The sequence below is a fragment of the Caloenas nicobarica genome, chromosome 7, assembly GCF_036013445.1.
Source record: "Caloenas nicobarica isolate bCalNic1 chromosome 7, bCalNic1.hap1, whole genome shotgun sequence".
NCBI lineage: Eukaryota > Metazoa > Chordata > Aves > Columbiformes > Columbidae > Caloenas > Caloenas nicobarica.
The window spans coordinates 35,297,923-35,319,053 of NC_088251.1; the positions used below are offsets into that span (position 1 = coordinate 35,297,923).

Below are 21,131 nucleotides of genomic sequence, written 5' to 3' on the forward strand. Positions count from 1 at the left end.
GTGTGTGGGAGTTGAGCACAGCTGGGCCTGGGGACAGGCAGAGATGATGTTGTGGCACCAGGTAGTGATGAGACCTGGTAGCCTTTAGAGCAACCCAGCTGAAAAAGTGTAAACCCTGGACTTGTGCTACCAAGCTGATATTTTCACTGTTATTTTAATGCCTTTTTTTTTTCTTGTGTGTATGTGCATCTTCCTCGCTCCTACAGGTCCACCTTTGTCCCCTTTATCCCTTTCTCCTCTTCCGCCTTTCTTCCTGGTTCCTTCCTCCTTCCTCCAGAACAGCCCATGCTGCATTTTCCTGGATTATCCTCTTTGTCCCAGTGCTTGGTTCTGGGTGACTTCTCCTTGCCTCTCCCATCCATTTCTCTCACCAGCTTTGGGTTTAACACCTTTTTTTAAGAAGAACCAGCAACCTGTGCTCTCTGATTTTTATCCCTTAATTCCCTTAACCTTCTCCACAAGGACCCTAAATTCAATTCTCTGTGCAGCAGCCCCTTCCCTTGTTTTACGCGCAGCAGTTTTGAGAATTTCCTCTGTTATACAGCAAGATTTAGTATAGATATAAGTGTCAAATGCCCACGTTATACCTTGCCTTGGCTGACCTGCTATGGGTGGGATGTTTCCCCCACTGCCCTGGCTCTGGAGCCTGCAGAGAAATTGTAATATCAAACCATTGTAAGAATCACACCTTCCTGGGGTATGTCTGTGCTGCTAAATACATTGTTTTTCACTTAACATCTTCTTTTAAAATGGTTCCTAAATGTTTAATTTAAAAAAACAAACAAACAACTTTCACTGACATTCGTTTGAAATGGATGATCCTAAAGCTTTTGTGTATTCTTTTTTTTCTTGGACTAAACTATTATTTACAGGGGGAGAGGGGCAAGAAAGGCTCTAGAGGGTCTAAAGGGGATAAGGGAGACCAAGGAGCGCCTGGATTAGATGCACCCTGTCCGTTGGTATGTTCTGTTTCATCAAATGTATTGTTTTAAGATCTGTTGATGGGGAAGAAAGAAGGAAATCATAAATAGTGGTCTCTTAAAAGTGCAACACTTGTATAAGGCCCAGCTTGGTTCCCAATGCAGTCTATGGCAAAGCTGCTTTCTTCAGTGGGCAACCACTGAGCCTTGGAGCAATCAGGCTGAGTGACCATGGTTATGTTCCTTCTTCCACACCTCACAAAGGTTTGGGATACATGGGGGTGTCCCATGTGCTGGGAGCCCTGGGCTTTCTCCTTTGCGGATAGAGCCCTGTGTCTCCTTTGCTGCTGGTTACGGCTCTTCTCTGGAGATGTTTCGTGTCATCGTGTCTACGTAACGGCAGAACCTGAATGATGTTTCTCTGGCCTTGGAATAACAGCCAGACGATGTGATCGCCTGAGAGCGACACAGGGCACTCCAGCTGCATTACCCAGAGGGAAAACAAATCTCAGTTATTTCAAATGGGTTATGTTTCTGTCAAAATACATTGTCTATAAATCTAGACACATGAATAAAGACAGGAATATGTATGCATTTTCATCTACACTCAAACGCTACAGTAAACACTGCCAAAAATCTGTAGTACTGCCATAAATCCCAGGAGTAGCTGTGGATCATGCATCTAGAAATCCAGCTGCTGGGTTTGCTAGTGAGAGCAGTAAGAATGGATGATTTCAGAATGGAGGAGACACCATTCCTATCCTCTTAGGTTTAACTCCGAGAAGTACCTCTTGGCTCAGATCACAGAAAAACAGAAAGGAAACTGCTACTACTGATTATGCAGACAAAACTAAAACTAAACCCATGAGCCATCTGTGTTCTGGCTATGCAGCAGAGTGCCCTGCGCCAGTCCCCGCGGGGGACTCGGCCTCTCCTCCCGTGACATGGAGGTGACTGGCATTAACTGAAATAACGATAGTGGTTGATTTCATGAACAGGGTCTCCGAGGTTTTAAAGGCGAGAAGGGTGAGCCGGGGTTACCTGGGCTGGACGGCCTGGATGCCCCATGCCCATTGGTATGGCGTACCTTCCCTTTCCTGCATGCTCGTTTGCTTTTTTCTCTATCTTGGTTGTTATTTTCTGACACCTCCAAATAGCTGCATGCCCTAGAAACCCCTGGCAATTCCTTCCTTACCCATCTCCATCCTACCTTCCTCACGCTGCTGGCAGAAACAGGCCCTTCCCTTCATGCTATGATTCACAGCTGCTCTCAGCATTCCTTTGTGGCATGGGAAAAATGTGGCGGGAATGTGAATTTACTTACAACTGCTTCAATTCTTCCTTTGCTTGCACTTTGAGAGCTTTCAGTAGACTAAAATATATGAAGACCTGCCTCTGCACCAGCTTGGCTTTCTAGCAAGAAGCTGCAATGTTCTCACTATTTTTAAGCGCTTGTATGTGGCTAGTGCAGCCTGATGCCAAGCAGTATTACCTCTGTCACCCTATACACTGCGATGACTAAAAACAATAGTTATTCTGTTGTTAGTGAGCACATGTGAAACATAGTAACTGGATACTTATCTCCCTTGATTCCTGCCAGAAAATTCCTATTTGTGACCCTTCCTAGAAGTCCAAATGTTACCCGTAGCGTCCAATATCCAGCTTATTCAAGTATTAAAGGATGATTATTGTATTAGTGCCTCATCTAACCCAGCTACTGTAGGATAGAGGTATTTAGGAACATGTAACTGCAACTGATTTCGAAGTATCCCATTAAACATCACCAATCTACTTATTTACTCTGAGATTTTCTGGAGATGCAGCATTCAGGTGAGGCTTTTGCTCCCTGTAGCTGTCTTGACAACTCCAAAATACATTGAAATTTGTACTCCACTGCCCTTTCAGCCCCCATTTGCCCTGACTGCTTGAGTACAGTTAAGCCAAGCTTTATGCTCACTGAAAGGTGTTCGATGCCATTTACAAGGTATGGGATATCAGTTAGTTCAACTAGCTGGGAAAATGTGTCCCTAAGAAAAAAGCCACATTTAGTTTGGAAGGTTTTTTTAGTTTGTGGAGGAAACTAGCCCTGAAATTGCCATTGAAAGCTTTTGTTATTTGACCTTTGTGAAGAGCTAAATTAGTCTTCCTTCCAGCATTCCCTCCTTTGGGTGCTGCCATTATCTCTTTGGAGCAGCAACTGTAACGTGACCACTTGCAAAGTCTCAGCTGCTGCTCTGTAAATTCTGGGTAACAGGAAGAAATTCTGCCAATCCCACAGGTGAAGCAACACCTGCCCAGAACAGTCCACAAAAGAGAAGAAACACTGACCCATTGTGTTTTGCCCCCCACTGATAATAGCCAGGTTTCTATGGAAAAAGTTTTGGCTGAATAAAGCACCTTAATTTCCCAGGCGCAAGGATTCTACTGGTGCCCTGGAAGCCTACCTTTCTTTTTTTGTCCTGCTCTCAGTTAGGATTCACTCTGCATGGCCGTATTAGAATGTGTACCTCTTTTCATACCTATTTTTGTTAAGGGAAACTTGCCAGAAATCTGGTGAAATAGAGATGCCTTTTTTTTTTTTTTTAATATATATAGTGTTCTGGCATGCAAGCTAGCTTGGGAATGGAAATAAGCATGTTTTTTGATCCAAGTAGGTTAAAAGCTTAGCATCCAGCTGATGCATCCGTGTGTGTAACGTACAGAGGCCGTGAACTAATGCTTTCCACACCCGAGCTATGTGGAAGGAGATGCTTGGTAGTAACGAGCACGTTGCGTTTTCCTTCTTGGCAAATTTGCCCGCAACAAACACTTCCTTGTGACCCTGGTCTTCCTTTGATCCCTAAGCTGTAACTCCCTGGCCTCCCATGCCTTCGTACACCTAACTTCCCATCTCCTCCTGCCATGCACCACACCAGTCATTCCTACCTTCACCAATGTACCAATGGGAACGCCACAACTGACCCACAACTCAGTATTTCCACATAATGTGGGGGCAGGAAATATCGCAAGGAGACCACAGTCTAAAAAACACTTTCAAAAAGCAACATGGTTGTAGCATCGTGTCAACATTTACTTAATCAGTCCCTTGAAAGTGCATCTCCTTTAAATAGTTTAATTCTCAATATACTACCGCGCATTTGGTTTTTTATTTGTTGTTTTTCCTTCCCCCTTCTCAAACGGGATGATTTGCACTGCAGATTTCTCACACGGTACTCAAAGAAGTGAGAACTGAGTCATTTGAATGAAGAATCGTGTGTTGTACAATTTCACTCCCTGTTTTCCTGGGCAACAGCAACAGCCCATGAACCTGACATGCACACACAGCAGAAGTATTTGACTTCTCCTGTCAGAGGTGCATCTCCATCCTTACATCTGACTTCATCTCCCGCTCAAGAGCACTTTATCATTGACATAATTTCCTGTTTTCTCACATCAAGTAGGGCTGCACTGAGATGAAATTCATCGCACTAATTCACAAAAGCATTTCCCAACCACATAGTCTCAGTCTTTCAGTAGCACGGCCCTTGAAGTATCCAACCTTCCTCAACATCAAAAACAAACAAAAAAACCCAAAAAAACCCTATCACACGCTCACCTTGGGATGTGTAGCCTAAGACTTCAAGGTCATAGAAGTGCCAGGGGATTTTTGCAGAAATCTCACTGACTTTATTGAGGTGTCAGCTGAGACACCTCAAACAGCACAGGGTCTGCTCAGCTGCTCCCCTTCTTAATTTCCCTGGACTAGGATCTTTTTGGAGGCAAGAGGGGATGGCCAGGTAATGTCTCACGCATGATAAAGCAAACTCTTTAATAAAAAGGGCAGAATGGAAATGGAGGTTTTTTCCAGACCCTTCTTAGGACTCAGATTTACTGCTTATCACCTCCACGTTATAGAGTCAAGCTTGAGGACACAGACCAGCCATCTGGTCTGTGACATTTTCCTGGCTGAATGGGACCTCCTGTGTCCCCTCCTTCCTCCAAGGAAGCCTGGCTAAACATCTCCCTCAGTGAGGAATGAGAACAACCTCATGTACATAAGTTCCCCCTCTTCGGCCTCAGCCCTTGCTTGGAGCTACACTGGTTATGTGAGCCAGGAGCCTGGGTCACTCCAAAGGGGCAAGGAATATCTGTCAGACTATTCCTCCAGCCCCGGTTCAGACTGTTTGTTGCAGCCGTAACAACCCGCTCCTTCTTTCCTCATTCTCTGCCTTATTTTCTGTGCCCTAAGCTGCTATTTCATCCACCTTTTTTGCAGGGGGAAGATGGCCTTCCAGTTCAAGGCTGCTGGAATAAGGTAAAATAATCCTGGAAATGTTGTGACCGTGCCGAGTTGGCAGTGCTACAGGTCCTGCTGATGGTTTTCAATAAGTGTGGCTAAGAGCAAGTGAGGTGTGGCGTGCATGGGATTTCCAGGACCAGACCCCTGAAAAGCAGCACGCAAAACCCTCTCTTGTTTGTATATTGCTGTTTAGTTTTATAGGCTGAACGAGAGAGAATTTTTATTTGCGGCCTTTCAGCTGTCTGGCCTCAAAGTGCTCTAATACTTGCTGAGCTGTCACTAACAATTGTTGGTGAATTGTCACTAACACCTGTTTTTGTTTTCTTTTGCAGTGAAGAGTCTAACCCTGGACTGGCCTGTGTGTGTTATTGTACATAGGATATTTATTTTTATACAGTGTTCTTCTCTGAAATGCCAAAAGTTATGCATTTTTACAAATTATCAAAAAGCTGCATATTTTTTGTACAGAAAATACTAGATCTCCCTTCCTTCCCATTTGTCAGTCCTCTGTATAATTCTATGTCCGCATTATGCTTGTTTTGTCATGGACTACAGCTGTAATATTTACATGATATTTGTACACACATGATGAATATAGGAACTTAATAAATTATTGCATTAAAAGTGCCCAAAGGAACTGTCCTGTATAGATTAAAATGTCATTTTCATTTTTCATGCTGGAATCATTCCAGACTATTCTGAAATATTACGTATTTTTATTAAAGTAACATATCAACAATTTTGTGGTGACAAAATTAAGGTATTTCTGGAAAAATTCACAGTAGCCACTGTACACTGGGAACTGTACACTGATTAATAATTATCAAACAAGGCGTGTTCCTCTGCAGGCTCTGCCTTGGGCATGCAGGAACGTTAACACCTTCCCCAAGAGTTGTGGACTTAGCATGTGCAAAGAGAATTGCCTCTGGCTAAATCAGAGCCCCTCCCATGAGTTGGAAATAATAGTAAATAAAATAATAATTTAAAAAATCAATAAAAGTAAAATAGAGCACCTCCCGCAAGCTGGAATAACTGTCATGACAACGAGCCCTGGTCAGGAAGAAATTCTAACATCTTTCTGAATTGTAAGCCTGCAAGTAGCTTAATTAAAGGCTCATTTACAATTGAGCACATGGCAGAATACCTCAATGATATCCTAATGAATGTTTATTAGATAAATCAATGCACATGGCTTTTTAAAATGTTAACCAAAGGTCACAAGCAAATTTGTGGAGTGTGTCATTATAATTTGCATATGTACATCTTTATTATCCTTCTTGACCTACCTTTGTTAATGTCTCAAGTCTAAACTACCCATCAAGAAAAATTACACTACCAGACTAAAGTGAACACCAAAATATACTTTTCTTAGAAAATAAGCAAAAGAGTGGAAGCTTAGGTTTATTCCCTGAAATACGTCTGCTTTCCTTGGGCCTTCATGCAAGGAGAAAGACAGTTTGCAACCCAGAAGTTTCTGGGATAGAGCAGCTGTCTGTATTTAAAGATCACAATAGAGAAACACAAGCAGTAATTAGTTGGTTAGACTGATCCACTCCAGTCCCGCTCTTTGCATAATGTGGCCACTACAAGAGGAGCTCAGCACCCTCTCTGCAGCGTTGCTGTGTAGTTGTTCACCCCAGAGAGAATTCTATGTATGGATCGCAGGCGGGGTTCACAACAGCTTCTCCTGGCCACAACTGAGCCAGCTGGAGTGGTCACCACCACCTCCTACACTCACCTGTTCAACTCCTGCATGCAAGTTTCCATCTGTGCACAAGCTATTCAGTAGTTATTTTTTCCACCTGATTCCATACAGCCTTTTAGCACCATCAGAATAAAACAGTGCAGTAAGAGATGTGTTTCTACCACCCAATGTCCCTTGCCTCCCCGTCCCACAGGTTGTCCCCAACTCAGATAGCTCTCACAGTCTGGAAACTCCTTGCAACTTTCAATCTAAACTAATTCACGATATTTACTGCCATGTTTTCTCATGCTAACATTGTCCTTTGGATGAAACTTTGCCATGGATGATGTTTTCATGAGATTGTTGGTGTACTAGAACTGAAATGGCACAGAAAGCAAACAAACTGCAGAGCAGTAAGGAACTCTTGTTTGTGTTCTCAGTAATCACTCTCATTAAGGTAAGACCCGGCTCCTCGTTATAAGGCTTTGCAGCTGTGAAGCTCAGCTAATTGGATCAGCAGTTATTTAAATGAATGCCACACAACTCTGGTGTTTTAATTACACACCTGTTAAACACAAAACAGTTACTAAAGACCCAACCAGTAACACTGGTAGCAACCTTGGTTTTGGAAGGCTGTAGTAGTGGGCAATGAATTTCTACTCTGGTCTTGTGCTCAGCCTGCAAGGTAGGTAGTTTGAATGCTCCAACTCCTTCTAAAAATGCTGGTTATGTTTAATCCTCAAAAATGTATAGATCCTTAGAAGAATCTAACAACACCTTCTGTTCCCTTTAGTGTCTGGAGTGTATTTTTGGTTTATCTGTGATTGCACTGCATGGGATTCTTTGCTTGGGTTCGTCTTATCTAAAAGCAAACAAAACACGCATCTGTTATCTTGTCTTGACACAGCTACTGAAAGGTAAAGGAGTTTTGAGGTGATGCTGTATCTGCTTTATTTCTTGGGCTTTTTTTTTTTTTTTTTTTGACTGATACATTTGTGAGAGAGAAAGCTTTTGCCTGAGGCATTGGGGACCTTGAAATGCAATTGCCAGAACTCTTGAAAGTCCCTGACTTGTGTCAGCACAGAGGCAGGAGAGGAGGGATAGTGTGAGCAAAACAGGCTTGATTTACTTTATTCCCAGCTTTGCCCCAGCATCATTTTTCTGCAATCAGTGGAGATGCTTCTGACTTAAACCAGTGCAGACCACAAGAGTCTCTGGTGCCACAGCTTCCATAAGACTCAGCTACTTGTTGTCAGCAAAACATATGTGCGCTGTCAACGCATACTCTTATCCTTATTACCTTTTTTCTTCTTTTTTTATCTCAGATCATTCTGTTCATATCATTGGTTTGGCTTCAAATTAGCTGCTGGACTCTAAAGGTGCTTATTGTGGGCTGCAGAGTTTATGACCTTCGGAGGCTTGTTTAATGCTTCCTTTTGGATTTCCTTTAAAAAGCTGAACTTAATTCAGCAAAAAGCATTTTAAAGCCTTTCTGAGAATGATATTTTGGAGTAAAGTCTACTAATGCAAAAACTTCTTTAATTTCTACTTTCAATTTGCAAACCAGCAGCTCCTTTTGCACCACACAAAAGGGATTGATATGATAGACTTCAGCAGTGGAGAAAACTCAGCTCACGCCTAATTCTCAAGGGCACTGAGGTGGCCAATTCCACAGATTTCTTTAGGAAGCAGGCACTGAGGTAGGAGCGGAGCACTTTTTTTTTTTTTAACTGAAATAGAGAACCACTTCAGACTGCTGCTCCCACAGCCTGTAGCCCCTTATACTGATATAATAAACCAGAGGCTGCAAATTGGTGAGACTTTTACCGATTCTTTGCTCTTCCCACGCACAAGTGCTTTGCATTTCAAGAAAAAACCCAGTGGCAGAAGCTGGGGCTGCACGACCCTGAATGTGAGAGTTTCATTCGAGGGTCCACCCCTACTAAAACCTGTAACTGGGTTGCTCTCGCTGTTGTTGACTGTTACTTCTGCCTGGCTGTTTTCACATCACACTGTCTGTCTGCCACTTCAAGGGTCAGACTCCTTGGCTGATAGCCAAAAAGTGAGCCAAGCCTGAGGGTGGACACGCTTGGGACACGACAGCAGAATGAAAGGAGAAGAACGGACCTTCCTGAAGGTTTGCTGGAGATGTTTTGTGAGTTCCTTCCCTGGAGCTTGGGAAGAGTTCTTCAGCTGCGCCCCATGAATCCGTGCCCAGCCGCTGCCCGCTGGGGCTGCGGGAGCTTGGCGTGCCAACGCTTTCTGCTTTGCTTTCTGTCTTCTCCCACAGGCCAGTGGCAGGGTTTGAAAATGACACCGTTTATGTTCTTTTTTCCTTTGGTCATCTTCACTTGATTCTACTATTGTGGTCAGACTCTTCAGATGAAGAATTAGGCTCATTTTGCAGCAGCTGCTGTATAAACGAGTGCAAGACTTGGACAATATTTCTGGGGGGGGATCCTTTGATCCAAGAAAGAAATCCTTCTTGAGCAATTATCTTTAGAAAAATCAATCAAACCCCACATGTTCAGTTCAGAGTGCTGCTCAGAAAGGACATGGTAAAACGTTTTGCTACTGTTTCTGGTTACCAGATGACAAACTTCCACCTATATCATTGATGATTCCATCTTTAACCTTTTCATCACAAACTTCTTGTGTTATATTATAAAGAAATGAACTTTTTATTCCAAAAAAGGAAAACCACACTGGATTTTGAAGGCATGAGGTATCTTGTCTGAGAAGGAAAATATGGAGTGTGGAAAAAAATCTGGTTTCACTGAATAATTCCTTTGCTTTGGTCTCCACCATGCACCCTGGATGTATTTTGTCTGGAGCTCTCCAGAAATATTATTCTGCTGGCCTAATGAGGCCCTCTTGTGGGTACCCCTCAACAGATGTACCTCCAGATGGAAAATAAGGATCATGAGCATTAAATTCCACTATTACATGTTTGAATACATTCACCGAAGGGAAATAAAGATTTGGCAAAGTGCTGAGGGGTGCAGAGGAGGTTCCCCAGCTGCCTGAAGGGCAGGATATATAACTCTGGATACTTCGTACCAGCGGCCATGCAAATCTGGCATTCCTTACCCAGCTCCCAGTGCTGAAGGTTAAATTCTGCTCACATTTACACTGCAGTGTCATTTCACCACAGCTCCTGCAATTTATTAAAAACCCTACAATTAATTGTTAAGTACATATATTACAAACACGACTCACAACTTTTCTACTTCATTGAGTGCATTGGGAATCCCATTTGCCCAAGCACGAAAACACATATTTAACTTTCAGTGTGTGGTTCCTGTAGGCCTAAATGATGCTATTTGCATATTTAAAGTACTCTGGTGAGTCAGGGCCATTATTATTAGAGTTAATGAATGATATTATCTAAATCATTAGGCAGAACTAAATGATGAGCAATTCACATTACAGTTCAGAGAGAAAGAACTGATTTCAAGTTCAAAGTGATGTCTTGTAAATCAGAGCAAGTCCCAGAAAGGCAATAACCTTCATTCAAACAGCTCCTATCAGCTCAGCTGGAATAATCCTGACCTTCTCATCAGGACACCTGTACCCGGCACACACTTCCTCTCACCAGCACAGGGAGAGTCCACTGCTAAAATAATTCCAAGGAAAGAAGTTCTACTTTTGGTTTCATTCGAAGAATTGCAGGGTTTTTTTTCTTAAGACTTCTAACAGATGTATTCAGTAAATAGAGTTACAGGAAGAAATTGTTCCAGTCATGAACTAGGCTGATGAAAGGGTTAATTTATTTTATTTCTATTTTTTATTTGTACTTTTTTTGTGGGGGGAGGAGGGAGAACCAGGCCAGAACTGCAGGCGGTAGGTGTGCTTTTTTTCTTCTTTTTTTAATGAAAACAATTATATATATATAGTTTGATAATGTTACTTTTCTTTTTATTAACGATTTTTAGGAGCGATTTGTTCGCTCTTTTCTGTTTTCTTGTGTTTTCTTTTAGGTATATTTTTAACAGGCTTTTGGAATAAGTTTGTAAAAGTTCCTCACCCAAAATGTCCTAAGGACATTCCTATTGTGTTTTGTTTTGTTTTTCTCCCTAAGTTCAGTAGTAAAATGGTGCTTTCCATAGGCAAACCATTTTTTGTTGGGGGTAAACATATCCACGCAGGCCAGGGACCAGGTACCAGTGACCTCTCCCAGACAGACTGGTCTCTCCAAAACTCTTTTACATTTACAGAATTCAAAAGGGCTATGTTAGGGACCACTTGATTGAAAATGGTCTCTTCTGATCTTAGGTAGTCTGTCGTAAAGCAATTAGTCTGGCAAGAGTCATTGTGTCCTCTTCAGCAGCATTCTACAGCCTGAAATCTCAGGCTTAGCTAGAAAGCTCTGAAGTAGCAATTACAAGAAATGTGTTTTCTTGAGAACCGTAAGCTCTTACCTGCTAAAGTACTGTTGTCTCTTGCGATTGTTTTCCCTCCTCGAAATCCAGCAATGCACTCATGTTGGAGCTTATCTTTAGGCTTTGCTTCACGCCGAACCTATGTGCAAACGCTTTGCTGGATTGAGGGTCTCCCTTTCTTTTACGCTTCCCTCCCCCCTCCACTTGCCCAAAAGTTCCTATTGCTTCCAGATGTCTTTGTCCCAAGCAAAACAACTTTCTTTTCTGCATTTGCAGAAAATCTCTGATGGTCCCACGTTGATCATTTTTCCACTCACTCTTATTATCTGTACTTCCTCCCTTCTTGTACCCCTTCATTGTCAAACATTTTGACCTGATGGAGAAACATCATGGCAAAACATGAATTAAGATTGTAGGTATCTGTTGATAGTTTTTGGAGTTGACTGTAAAGCTTCTACTGTTTAAAATGCTAGGCAGCAAAACCAGTTTAGCTTTATAGCTTTCTTATTATTTTGCTTGCTTGTGGAAGTTATTTGATAGTGAGCTAGTCAGAATATTGCAGAATTTTTTAAAAGATAAACCTGCTAAACGTTTTTGTTTGCCACAAAATATGACTTTGAACTGCCATCACACCTGAGTTTAGTAGGTTAGACATATTTTAGGTATGACAGGACTGGCTGTGAAACTTGTGGAGCAGAACTCGCATTCTTGCTTTCCATCACATGCTGTTTGTCAGTCCATTGTCTCTGGTGGGGGTTTGCTGGGAGTGTGAAATTCCATTTTGTGATAATTCCATTGTTTTCTCAGAGTAATGTTTCAAAACATTGCTTCAGTAAATCTTTCCTTCTACTCTCCTGCAAAGATTTGCTTTTACCCTGATGATGTGCACCAGCAGCAGTGCCACAGACCAAGCAGTTTCACACTTTTGGGGAGTATTCCAAACGAAGCTTCCTATCTCAGGAGTACACTCTTACCCTCAGGAATTCTTGCCACTTCTCTAACCAAACAGGATTCCTCTATTATTCCCTCTTGTCCCTCACTGTTTTAAATTTAAAGGTAGGAGAAACTGCAGTAGAACATCGTTGTTGTTGTGTTCCCCCCTCTCTCAATAAAAGGAGGGCTGAGCATCCCTTTGATGCAGGGTGGAATGGCCTGATTCCACAACATTCTCCTAGTTTTTAATGATGCAAAATTGACTCCAGATGTTGAGCAGCGCAGCAACGGGAGGGGTTTTTGATTTATGGGGGAAGCCTGCAGATGTCACAGGCTCTTCAGTGGTGCGACATGCAGTGCCAGAGTTACAGGCCACATCTGCATCACGAGTCAGTGCAGCATGAGAAGAGTAGGTCTGGAGAACAAAACGGGTCCTGCCAAGGAAACCTCTTGTGTCAGGAGGTTTAATTGTTGACTGCTCCAGCCTGGCATTGTGGTCAGTGAAGCACTAACTACTACTGGTAGTGGTTTGGACAGTGTGGGGTCAAGTAGATACCTCCCTGTAGCGTCCACTGTCCCTGCTTCTCGTCTTTGTACAATTTGGACACCAAATTCTTTGATACTGGGACACTTTTCCACTTTTCTGTCAAAGATCTGCTCATCAGCCAACATCAGGCAAACATTTATGACCTAATCCCTGTAGGAGAGTGACTTCTGAAACAACTTGTTGTTGTTACATATCTGGTTTTCTTGAATTTTACAAGAGAGATTTTACTTTTTTTTTTTTTAATTTGGTGGCATAGAATGTACAATATTTAATATACCTGTAGTAAATTGATGACTTAGGAGTAGAACGTGACAGGGCATTGTTTCTGCGTATATCTGACAAACACTGATTGAGACGTTTAAATCTGAATACACTTTTTACATGGTGGGTTTTTTTTTTCATATTGAACTTTTCAGCCTGTATATTAAATATCCAGTGTTATTTGGCATTCATTAATGTAAGTGCTGTATATACTTTAGTGTTACCAGTAATTATTACTGTCATTGTGCTGATTCAAAGGCATTATTTCAATTTCTTTTGACACAGTTTAGCTACTTGGAATTTTTTAGCCTTCAATAATATTTCACACTAAATAAATGCTAGAATGAAAAGAAAAAAGGGCTGTCCTTTCCCATAATCTTTTCAAACCCAGCAGGAGCTTCTTCAGCCAAAAAGAGCATTTCCTTTTTCTTTTCCATTTTTTTCCTCAGTAATAGGATAACATTGATTTGTTTTGGTTTTTAATCCTGGAAATTCTGAATTCCATGTTGACCATTTCTAGCAATATTTTAGAAAAGTAGAGGTAGCTGTGCCATAAGGATTTACCGATCATAATGGAATTGAAATATTGTAATAATTTTGTTTTTCTTTATAAATATTTTTTCACTATTGTTTTTAAGCAAATCTTTTCTCAGCATGATTAAAAATTGAAAAGACACTAAAGGATTAAACACTAAACATGTATGAGGAAAGGGATTCCGTTAAATTATTTCCATCCATACAAATGAAAAACAGCTTATGAATTTTTAAGTCAGAACAAAAACTGTACCTCAGTTGCCTATTTCCCATGTCCATTAACTAATGCAGTGATTTCAGTGAAACCACACCTCTCCTTAAAAGTAGGGATACACGTAAAGAACTCACTGAATCACTGCTCAGTAGTAAGTAAAGTTCAGTTTCATAAAAGTAAGCTGCTGCTTAATTATAGTGCCTTTAAAACATTTCTGCTTTCTTGTAAAAGATGGCAATTTTATATGTTTAATCACCAAGTATCCATTTATCGGATAAAGAAAATAGTGCTTGTCTTATTTGGAGGTGCTGTTTAATATTATGATGAAAACCGCTACGTGAGAGCTGTATATTGCTATTTTAAATACCTTAGCCTATTCACTACATCATTATGAGAATAACAATGAAAGATTCCAGGAGGAAGTTAGTTTGGGAATGGACTTTTGGAATACCAAAGGAGGGCTGAAAAACCGGACAGGACGTAATGAAAAATGTCTTGGGCTGGATGGTTGTTGCAATGGTAAACATGACACCATATTTAAAGTGTCATCCCATTGTTTTCCAAGAGGAGTTTGATGAATTCCCTGTGCCTTGTGTTGATGCTTTACTCCTTTGTGTCAATGTTTTAGTGAGGTTTCTATTTTAACTTGTGTGCCATACATATTCCAATACTATCTGCATTTGTTACCTATGATGTACATACTTTGTTCTCTCTTTTATAAAAATACCTGTTTACTTACACACGGTTTCTGTCTTTTGTAAATGACAACTTATGCAAATAACAAACCATGAATTCACTTACACATCATACTTCTATTTGGGGATGGTTTTTATGTTAATATCCTAGGGAAATCACGCTATCTGCTGTTTGCCAGTCAGCCCCAGTAACTATGGAACTAGGTAGCAAATTTCAACAGATTTGGCAGCAGGACAGAAGTCTCAAAAATACTGTTTTCACCAGCTCCATGAAAACAGATGGCTGGATAGAGGAGAGAGTTCTGCTTAGTGCCTGTGCTGAGGGAAAGGCAGCAACATCAGCTGAGCTGTATTACTGGACACTGGGAAACCTGCATAGGAGAAAGCCTGATTCCTACTACTGCATAAATAGCCTTATTGGAGCTCTTTCTTAAGACATGAAATTAATCAACTACAAAATCAAGCTATACAAATTGTGGAACTGAGAATGAGCGCAAACAGGGGATAGAGCCAAGACGAGAGGAAAGTAGAGACTGACTCTCTGGTTATGCACATGCTGAAATGATTGTGATTATCAGCTTTGTGTAGTCTTACTTTCCTCAAAATGAAGAGAATGAATAACAAGGCACACATCTGACTCAAAATCCAAGAGTCAGTGGCCATTTGCTGAGGGACCCTATCTAAAGTAAAACGTTTGCTCAGTTTCTAAGAATGCCTGCTAGTGTGGGGAAACAAAACAAATAAACAAAAAACCACAACAAATGAGATGACTGAGCCTTTGTCAAATTGTCTGAGGGTAGCAGAATCTGTCCTGTTGACTTGGTCTTGGCCAGGCATGGTAATAAGGGGGAAGGTAACTTTGGTTTCCAGTGCCACAACAGCTATTTCGATGATTGCAGTATATACCCCGCAGTGATATATTCCTCACATCTAACTTTAGACATCTGAAAATTAGACATCTACATCAGAGCAAGTTGCCCTTGGCTCCTTTTGCAGCCAAAGAGGAAAAAGAGGCAGCTCTGGGAACATCCATCTCTCCCTTCCTGCTCTGTTTAGAGCCTGCTGGTCACTCCTGTACACTGTGGTTTGTTTCTGTGTCCCCAAAGGTGACATATGTACTGACACAGTGGTGATTCCTTGAAAGGAAAGTGATCTGATGAAAAACCTTTAGCTCTTGAGTTGCCAGACAGCAAAAGTAAGTGCCTTGCTCCTCACCTCCTCCGAGTATAGATATAATGAGCCTTGGATCATGAAGCAAAATCCTCAAGGATCTGGATGTTTAACAGCGATCGATGCATTAAGTTACGCAGAAAAATGAACAAGTTTGGATGCTCCAACTTGGAAAGGACAATGTGTTTGAAACATATGATTTCTCTTATTTCTTAAGGCTTTAAGGTCACTCTTGCTTTATAAAAATTATGGCTCATGGATATAGATCGTTATACCTTGGGAGAGCAGTAAAATTCTGCACTTGTGCAATAAATAAATGTTTTGGAGGTTTGCTGTGTACTGCCTTAGACAAACACAAGACCCAAAGGTAGGTTTATTTCAATGTATCTTCATTTATTTATTGGTCACAATTCTAGATTTCTTTTTTTATTACCCCACAGGGCTCTGTAGTTAGCAGGAAAAAATAGTCAGTTATTTTAAGGATGTAAATTGATTTTTAAATCAAACTGAGGAACAATTATGAAAGCAGCCAAACAAGCAGTGCTGTCCTGTCCTGTGAAGTTCCTCTGAAAAGAACTAGGAGCTTAATGGTCCCATTCAGAAAGACAATGTGCTTGTAAATGTCATCAGAGGAAAAATTAAATGCATATCACAGCTCCAAACTACAAAAAAGAGCGTAAAACAAAAATTGCTACTAGCACAGGAAAAACTGATCAGACATAACTACAAATAAATCCCTTTGCAAAATCATGAGAAGTGGGAAATACAATCTAGTTTTATAAGTGAGACGCTAGTTTGCTAAGAAAGTATCCTGCAGTACAGACCTGGAGTGATTTGTAGATGAGACATTTGATGATCAAACGGTGCAGTGACACAGTGCTACATCTTTGTTCCTCCAACAAAGAAATGTAGTTCTGCAAATGCCAAAACTGAAACATAATTGCATCAAAAGTCCCCAGACACCTGCTGGGATGTGTCACTTTCTGCATTTAAAAACTGTGCTATATAGTAAAAGCACATTTTGTTGCAAATAGTTTGCTTCAAGAAATTCACATGCATTACAAAGAGAAAGGCTTTTTTGCCTCTTAGATTGGCAGTGCTTTATTATCATATTAATCTGTGGCCAAATGCATCACTCACAAATCTATCATTTTATGCATCCAGCTTTCCTTACAATCAGAAACAGCTTTTTATACTAGTTCATATCAAAACTGCATTCCTTTGGAGGCGTAGGGCAACATCCCAGACAATCAGCTGCGTCCTTTCTCCTATCGCTCCTCAGTTTTCTTAGCTGGAAGCCCTAACCTGTTTAATTCTTCAGAGAAGCCATGCCATACATGTGATCACCACACCACTTTTCCCTGTACCTCACCCATTTTTGGTTATTGTTTCTGAGCTGTGGAGAGGAATCCTACAGAGGATTCCTGAATTGAACACAATATTATTTTCCAAGTTTTGTTCCCTTATTCTTTTTTCTATAATTATGAAATATATATTTGTAAATCTCCATTTGACAAAAAAACCCCACCATTTTTATTGTGAATAACCATGACTACTCAAATATTTGTATTAAATGAGTATTTTTACTTGTATGACTACGAAATTATTGAGTCAAGACAATGATCCCTGCAGTCTGCATTGACATGTTTAAGGCTAAGTAACAAGGATGAAAACACTCTTTTTTTTTTTTCTTTTTAAGCTAATAGCAGCATTTAACTTTTCGAATCAGTGGGTGTTTGCGCAGGAAACTCTCCTCCTTGCTTACGTGTTATCTAATCTGTGACTTTTGAAGACACCCAAACCATCAGACTACCTTAAACACCATGTCAGAACCTGACACAAACAGAAATGTTTAATTCTGAAGTACGTGGGATGATCTAATTTTAAGAAAAACTGCTATAAGAGAGTTACCAAAAAAAAATATTAGGATTTAGCTTTTCTGGTTTCTTTAAGAAGAAAAGCCCATCATACACAATCTACAAGCATAACAAGCTCATAAGCAGCACGGAGGGTGGAGGAGGAGGCATTAAAAATGACTCAAAGTGGGGGGAAAAAGTAAATACAGAAGTCTAGATTATTTGCAGAACTCAGTTATTACATATGTTATCTACTGCCATAATATAGACATCCATCAGCTTTGATTATGTTAATGACATGACAACACACTGATTTGATAAAACTCCTGGATTACAGATGCCCACAAGACAGAGCTTTCAGGGTACTTGACATTACTGTTCTGCCAGGAGGAGCCTGGATGCTGGCCAGCCTAAGCAAGAGTAAAGCCGTATCTCTTGGCTCTGAAGCTATGAAATATTCATTATAATGTTTGAGATATAACAGCTTCTGTCCAAAAGTGAGAGTGCCACAAACAGGCTGTTTTTCCAATAGTCAGGCAGTCAGCAGTCTATATACGCTCCATCAATAGACATGTTGTTTATTTTGACAAAGTAACAGATTGTATTTGCACTCTGAAGTCAACTGGCAGATGGTCTTTGTACAACGTAGGGAGGGCAGACTCCACTCCTGCTGATTGGGGAAAGCTCTCTTGATTCAGCATTGCAAATTTTTGTCTTGAAGAATGTTAGCTTGTAACAGTTCTTTCCCAAACAACTAGGTCTAAATGGCTAGAACATACAGCTATGGTGACCAAAAATCTTGGCCTTTCAGTCATCTGCATTACAGAATTTGTAAAGGTATCCACCCTGCCAATTCCTCACCATGGTGTTGAGGTGACCTGCTGCTTATTACTTTTCCATTGCAGCCTTAGTGTTCAACACCAAACTTGGAGCTGGAAAAACCCATGTATCTTAGCTGCACTGAAAAAGCAGGCAGTTCCAAAAGTGCAGTTACTGCAGAACAATTCACATGTGGTAACTCTCTGTTGAAATGCTGTCTTGCTTTGATGTGTTCTGCACAAAAATTGTTTATATTCTTGTGTCACAAAGCAATTCAGAATCTTCCAGAAATACTTGAGGCAACAAAAAACGTACACATAATCCTGCTGCCGTGAACACAGAAACTTTTTCCAGATTGCAACTCCCCCTGAAATAATGGAAGTAACAGCAGAAACCAGCTGCAAAAGAGAAGATCTCTCATACCTGCTCTGCTGCCCATAGCACAGTGGTTTGCTCAGGGATGTGACTACTTCTGGGATGCACTGCTCTTACAATGTGAAAACTGGCAGTAACCTGCATGGGTGAGAAAGAAGAAATTGAGAGAATTAGACTCTTATTTCAGGGAAGACAAAAGCTGCATTAGGAGGCTGCAGCCCAGCGCTCACTGAATTAAGGGGTTTTTTTTAAGGCTGTGACACTTGATGACCACACTGTACTGTGATAGACAAGTGTGAAGAGGAGCCCCACCCTTACAGCAGTTTATTTCATCTAAACAGCACATACCTAGGTGGCGGATATGAAAAACACAAAATTAAAGCTAAAAATAAGCCTGAAAGTAAGCAGGATGTTTGTTTACAAACAGAAACATGTTTTTGTAAGCAGAATGAGTTCTAATGTTGAAAGTTTGTCTCACACAGAAGACATTATTTTCTTTAGACCTCCTACATGTTTGTGTTAACACACAGCAACCATTTGATGTTAATCTGTAACAAACTGGGAATGTTTTCAAAAATTTGTGCTTATTTTGTCCCATCTCAGATTATTTTTAATTACAAAGCTATGTATCACATGCGTCATTTTAGGATTATTGGATGCGATTATTTGCATCTCTAAACAGAAAAATGCTCTTTCTCCCTTTTCACATGCGTTTTAAATTTAATTGAATTTTTATGCTTAGTACTTGAAAATCTTTGTATTCCTCCTATCCTCTCAATGTGGTTCAATACACTTATAATTCTACAGATAACTTTTCCTTTGCTAAGTTCCAAGTCTCAACAGGAAAGATCCAAGTCAGACTTCCCCTTACGTGTAAAATAATTCAAACTCACACCTGTGAGGGGTTTTTTTCCTATGGTTTCAAAGCATTTTGACCTTGTTTTCAAAAAGAAGTGAGGAATAGACTGCAAAGCATTAATCCACAGAAATGCGTCAGATCTCTTACTTATTGAATGGCTTCCTTAAAAACAGGAAAGATATCTTTATTTCTGTTTTAATGACAGTCAAGATACAGCTGGTGCTAGTGAAATGCTTTACCCAGGGTCAGAGAGCAGCTGAGAAAACCCCAGGTTCTCAATTCACGCCCCCTTTCTTCTGGAGATGGTGTGGTCCACAATTAATATCACCTGAAGGAATACTTCATTGTTTTTCCCCTACCAAATGCAATTCTATACAGACAGAAAAGTTTACTTTGGCAGAGCAAAAAACAAACTCTGGGAAGCCAGTGAATCTTTACGATTTTTTTACAGTGACAAAGGGAAAGCTGAAAGCACAGATGCTTCTTTATCACTCTGTTCTGTTGTTTCCAGCCACTGTCCTAAAGGATTGCATGTGAGCTGGAGTGGTCAGGGTTAATAATGTATCTCCTAGTGCATTACAGTAGACCCCAAATATCCTTCAAGTGAAATGAGTGTGACAATGTGAAATGTTTGTTGAGGAACGACTGTAGACCAAATTTCATGTAAAAATATCCCCGAGATTTGTTTAAGAGGCGTAGCCCAGCACTCTTCTGTTTGCATCAGTCTGTGATCACATATTTGGAGCTGCCAACAGACATACTGTGAGACTCGGAATACAATAACTTATTGCATATCTTAAAGCTGAAGCTCTTGAATCTGTGCAACTGCAGGAAAACAAAAACCAAACACAAACCTTCAGCTTTGATTTAGAAAGCAAGTTAAGTTTGCAGCCCTCGTGGCTGAGTTGAAAAGCTTATGAACACCTCAAACGCTCCAACCCAACAAGACACAAAGAGCTGCCAGTACTCTTTGTTACGGCCGTTTTAAGCCGTTTTCGGGATACTGGTACATTTGGATCAGATGCACTGTACCAAGGCGTGCAGGTCACCTTGCTTAAGGGCTACAGGGTGGGCGGCTCCCTTCCTAACAACAACCGGGCGGGGTGCGCAGAGGACACCTCAAAACCGACCCTCGAGCATCACCCCAAGCCGGGACTCCCTTTGAAACCTCTGTGGCTCCAAACTCCCCCATCCTGCGACCAGGGGAAAGGATGGGAAGCCGCGCTTTCCTCCTTTATGCTCCCGATTAACAGCTTGCGGGGTCTGGGGTTTAGGGGAGCCCTTTCTCCCCCGGGCGGGCGGCGCTGGAAGGGGCGGGGAGGGGGCGCCTGTGGGCAGCAGCCCGGGGGCCCGGGCAAGGAGGAGCGGCGCGATGTCGGGGAGGGCGGCGGGGATAGGGGGGTTGTTGCGAGGCCCGGGCTGCGGTGACTCCTCCTAGAGGCGGTTATGCGGAGCGGGAGGAAACCCCTTCCACCCCCCCTTCAAGAGGAGCCGCCGCCATCGCCATTGAAACATACAATACGGGAGGAGAGCCGGCGGCTGAGGCGGAGCGAGGGGTGGGGGAGCCAAAAAGGGAAGGGGGGTGCGAGGAGAGGAAGAAAAG

General features: G+C 41.4%; 1 protein-coding gene and 1 long non-coding RNA gene across 4 annotated transcripts in view; one reads left to right on the forward strand and one right to left on the reverse strand.

Moving 5' to 3' along the window:
* LOC135990623 (collagen alpha-1(XIII) chain-like) overlaps positions 1-14,480 on the forward strand; it is a 62,451-nt gene extending 47,971 nt beyond the window's left edge. For both annotated transcript variants that reach the window (XM_065638417.1, XM_065638419.1), the window contains 3 exons: positions 873-959; positions 5,176-5,214; positions 8,917-14,480. In XM_065638417.1, the coding sequence (XP_065494489.1) occupies positions 873-959; positions 5,176-5,214; positions 8,917-8,949 (159 nt within the window). In that variant the 3' untranslated portion in view covers positions 8,950-14,480. The remainder of the gene's footprint in view (positions 1-872; positions 960-5,175; positions 5,215-8,916) is intronic.
* LOC135990627 (uncharacterized) overlaps positions 1-21,131 on the reverse strand; it is a 40,788-nt gene that overhangs the window by 18,854 nt on the left and 803 nt on the right. For both annotated transcript variants that reach the window (XR_010606444.1, XR_010606443.1), the window contains exon 2: positions 18,718-18,807. This is a non-coding gene — a long non-coding RNA (uncharacterized LOC135990627). The remainder of the gene's footprint in view (positions 1-18,717; positions 18,808-21,131) is intronic.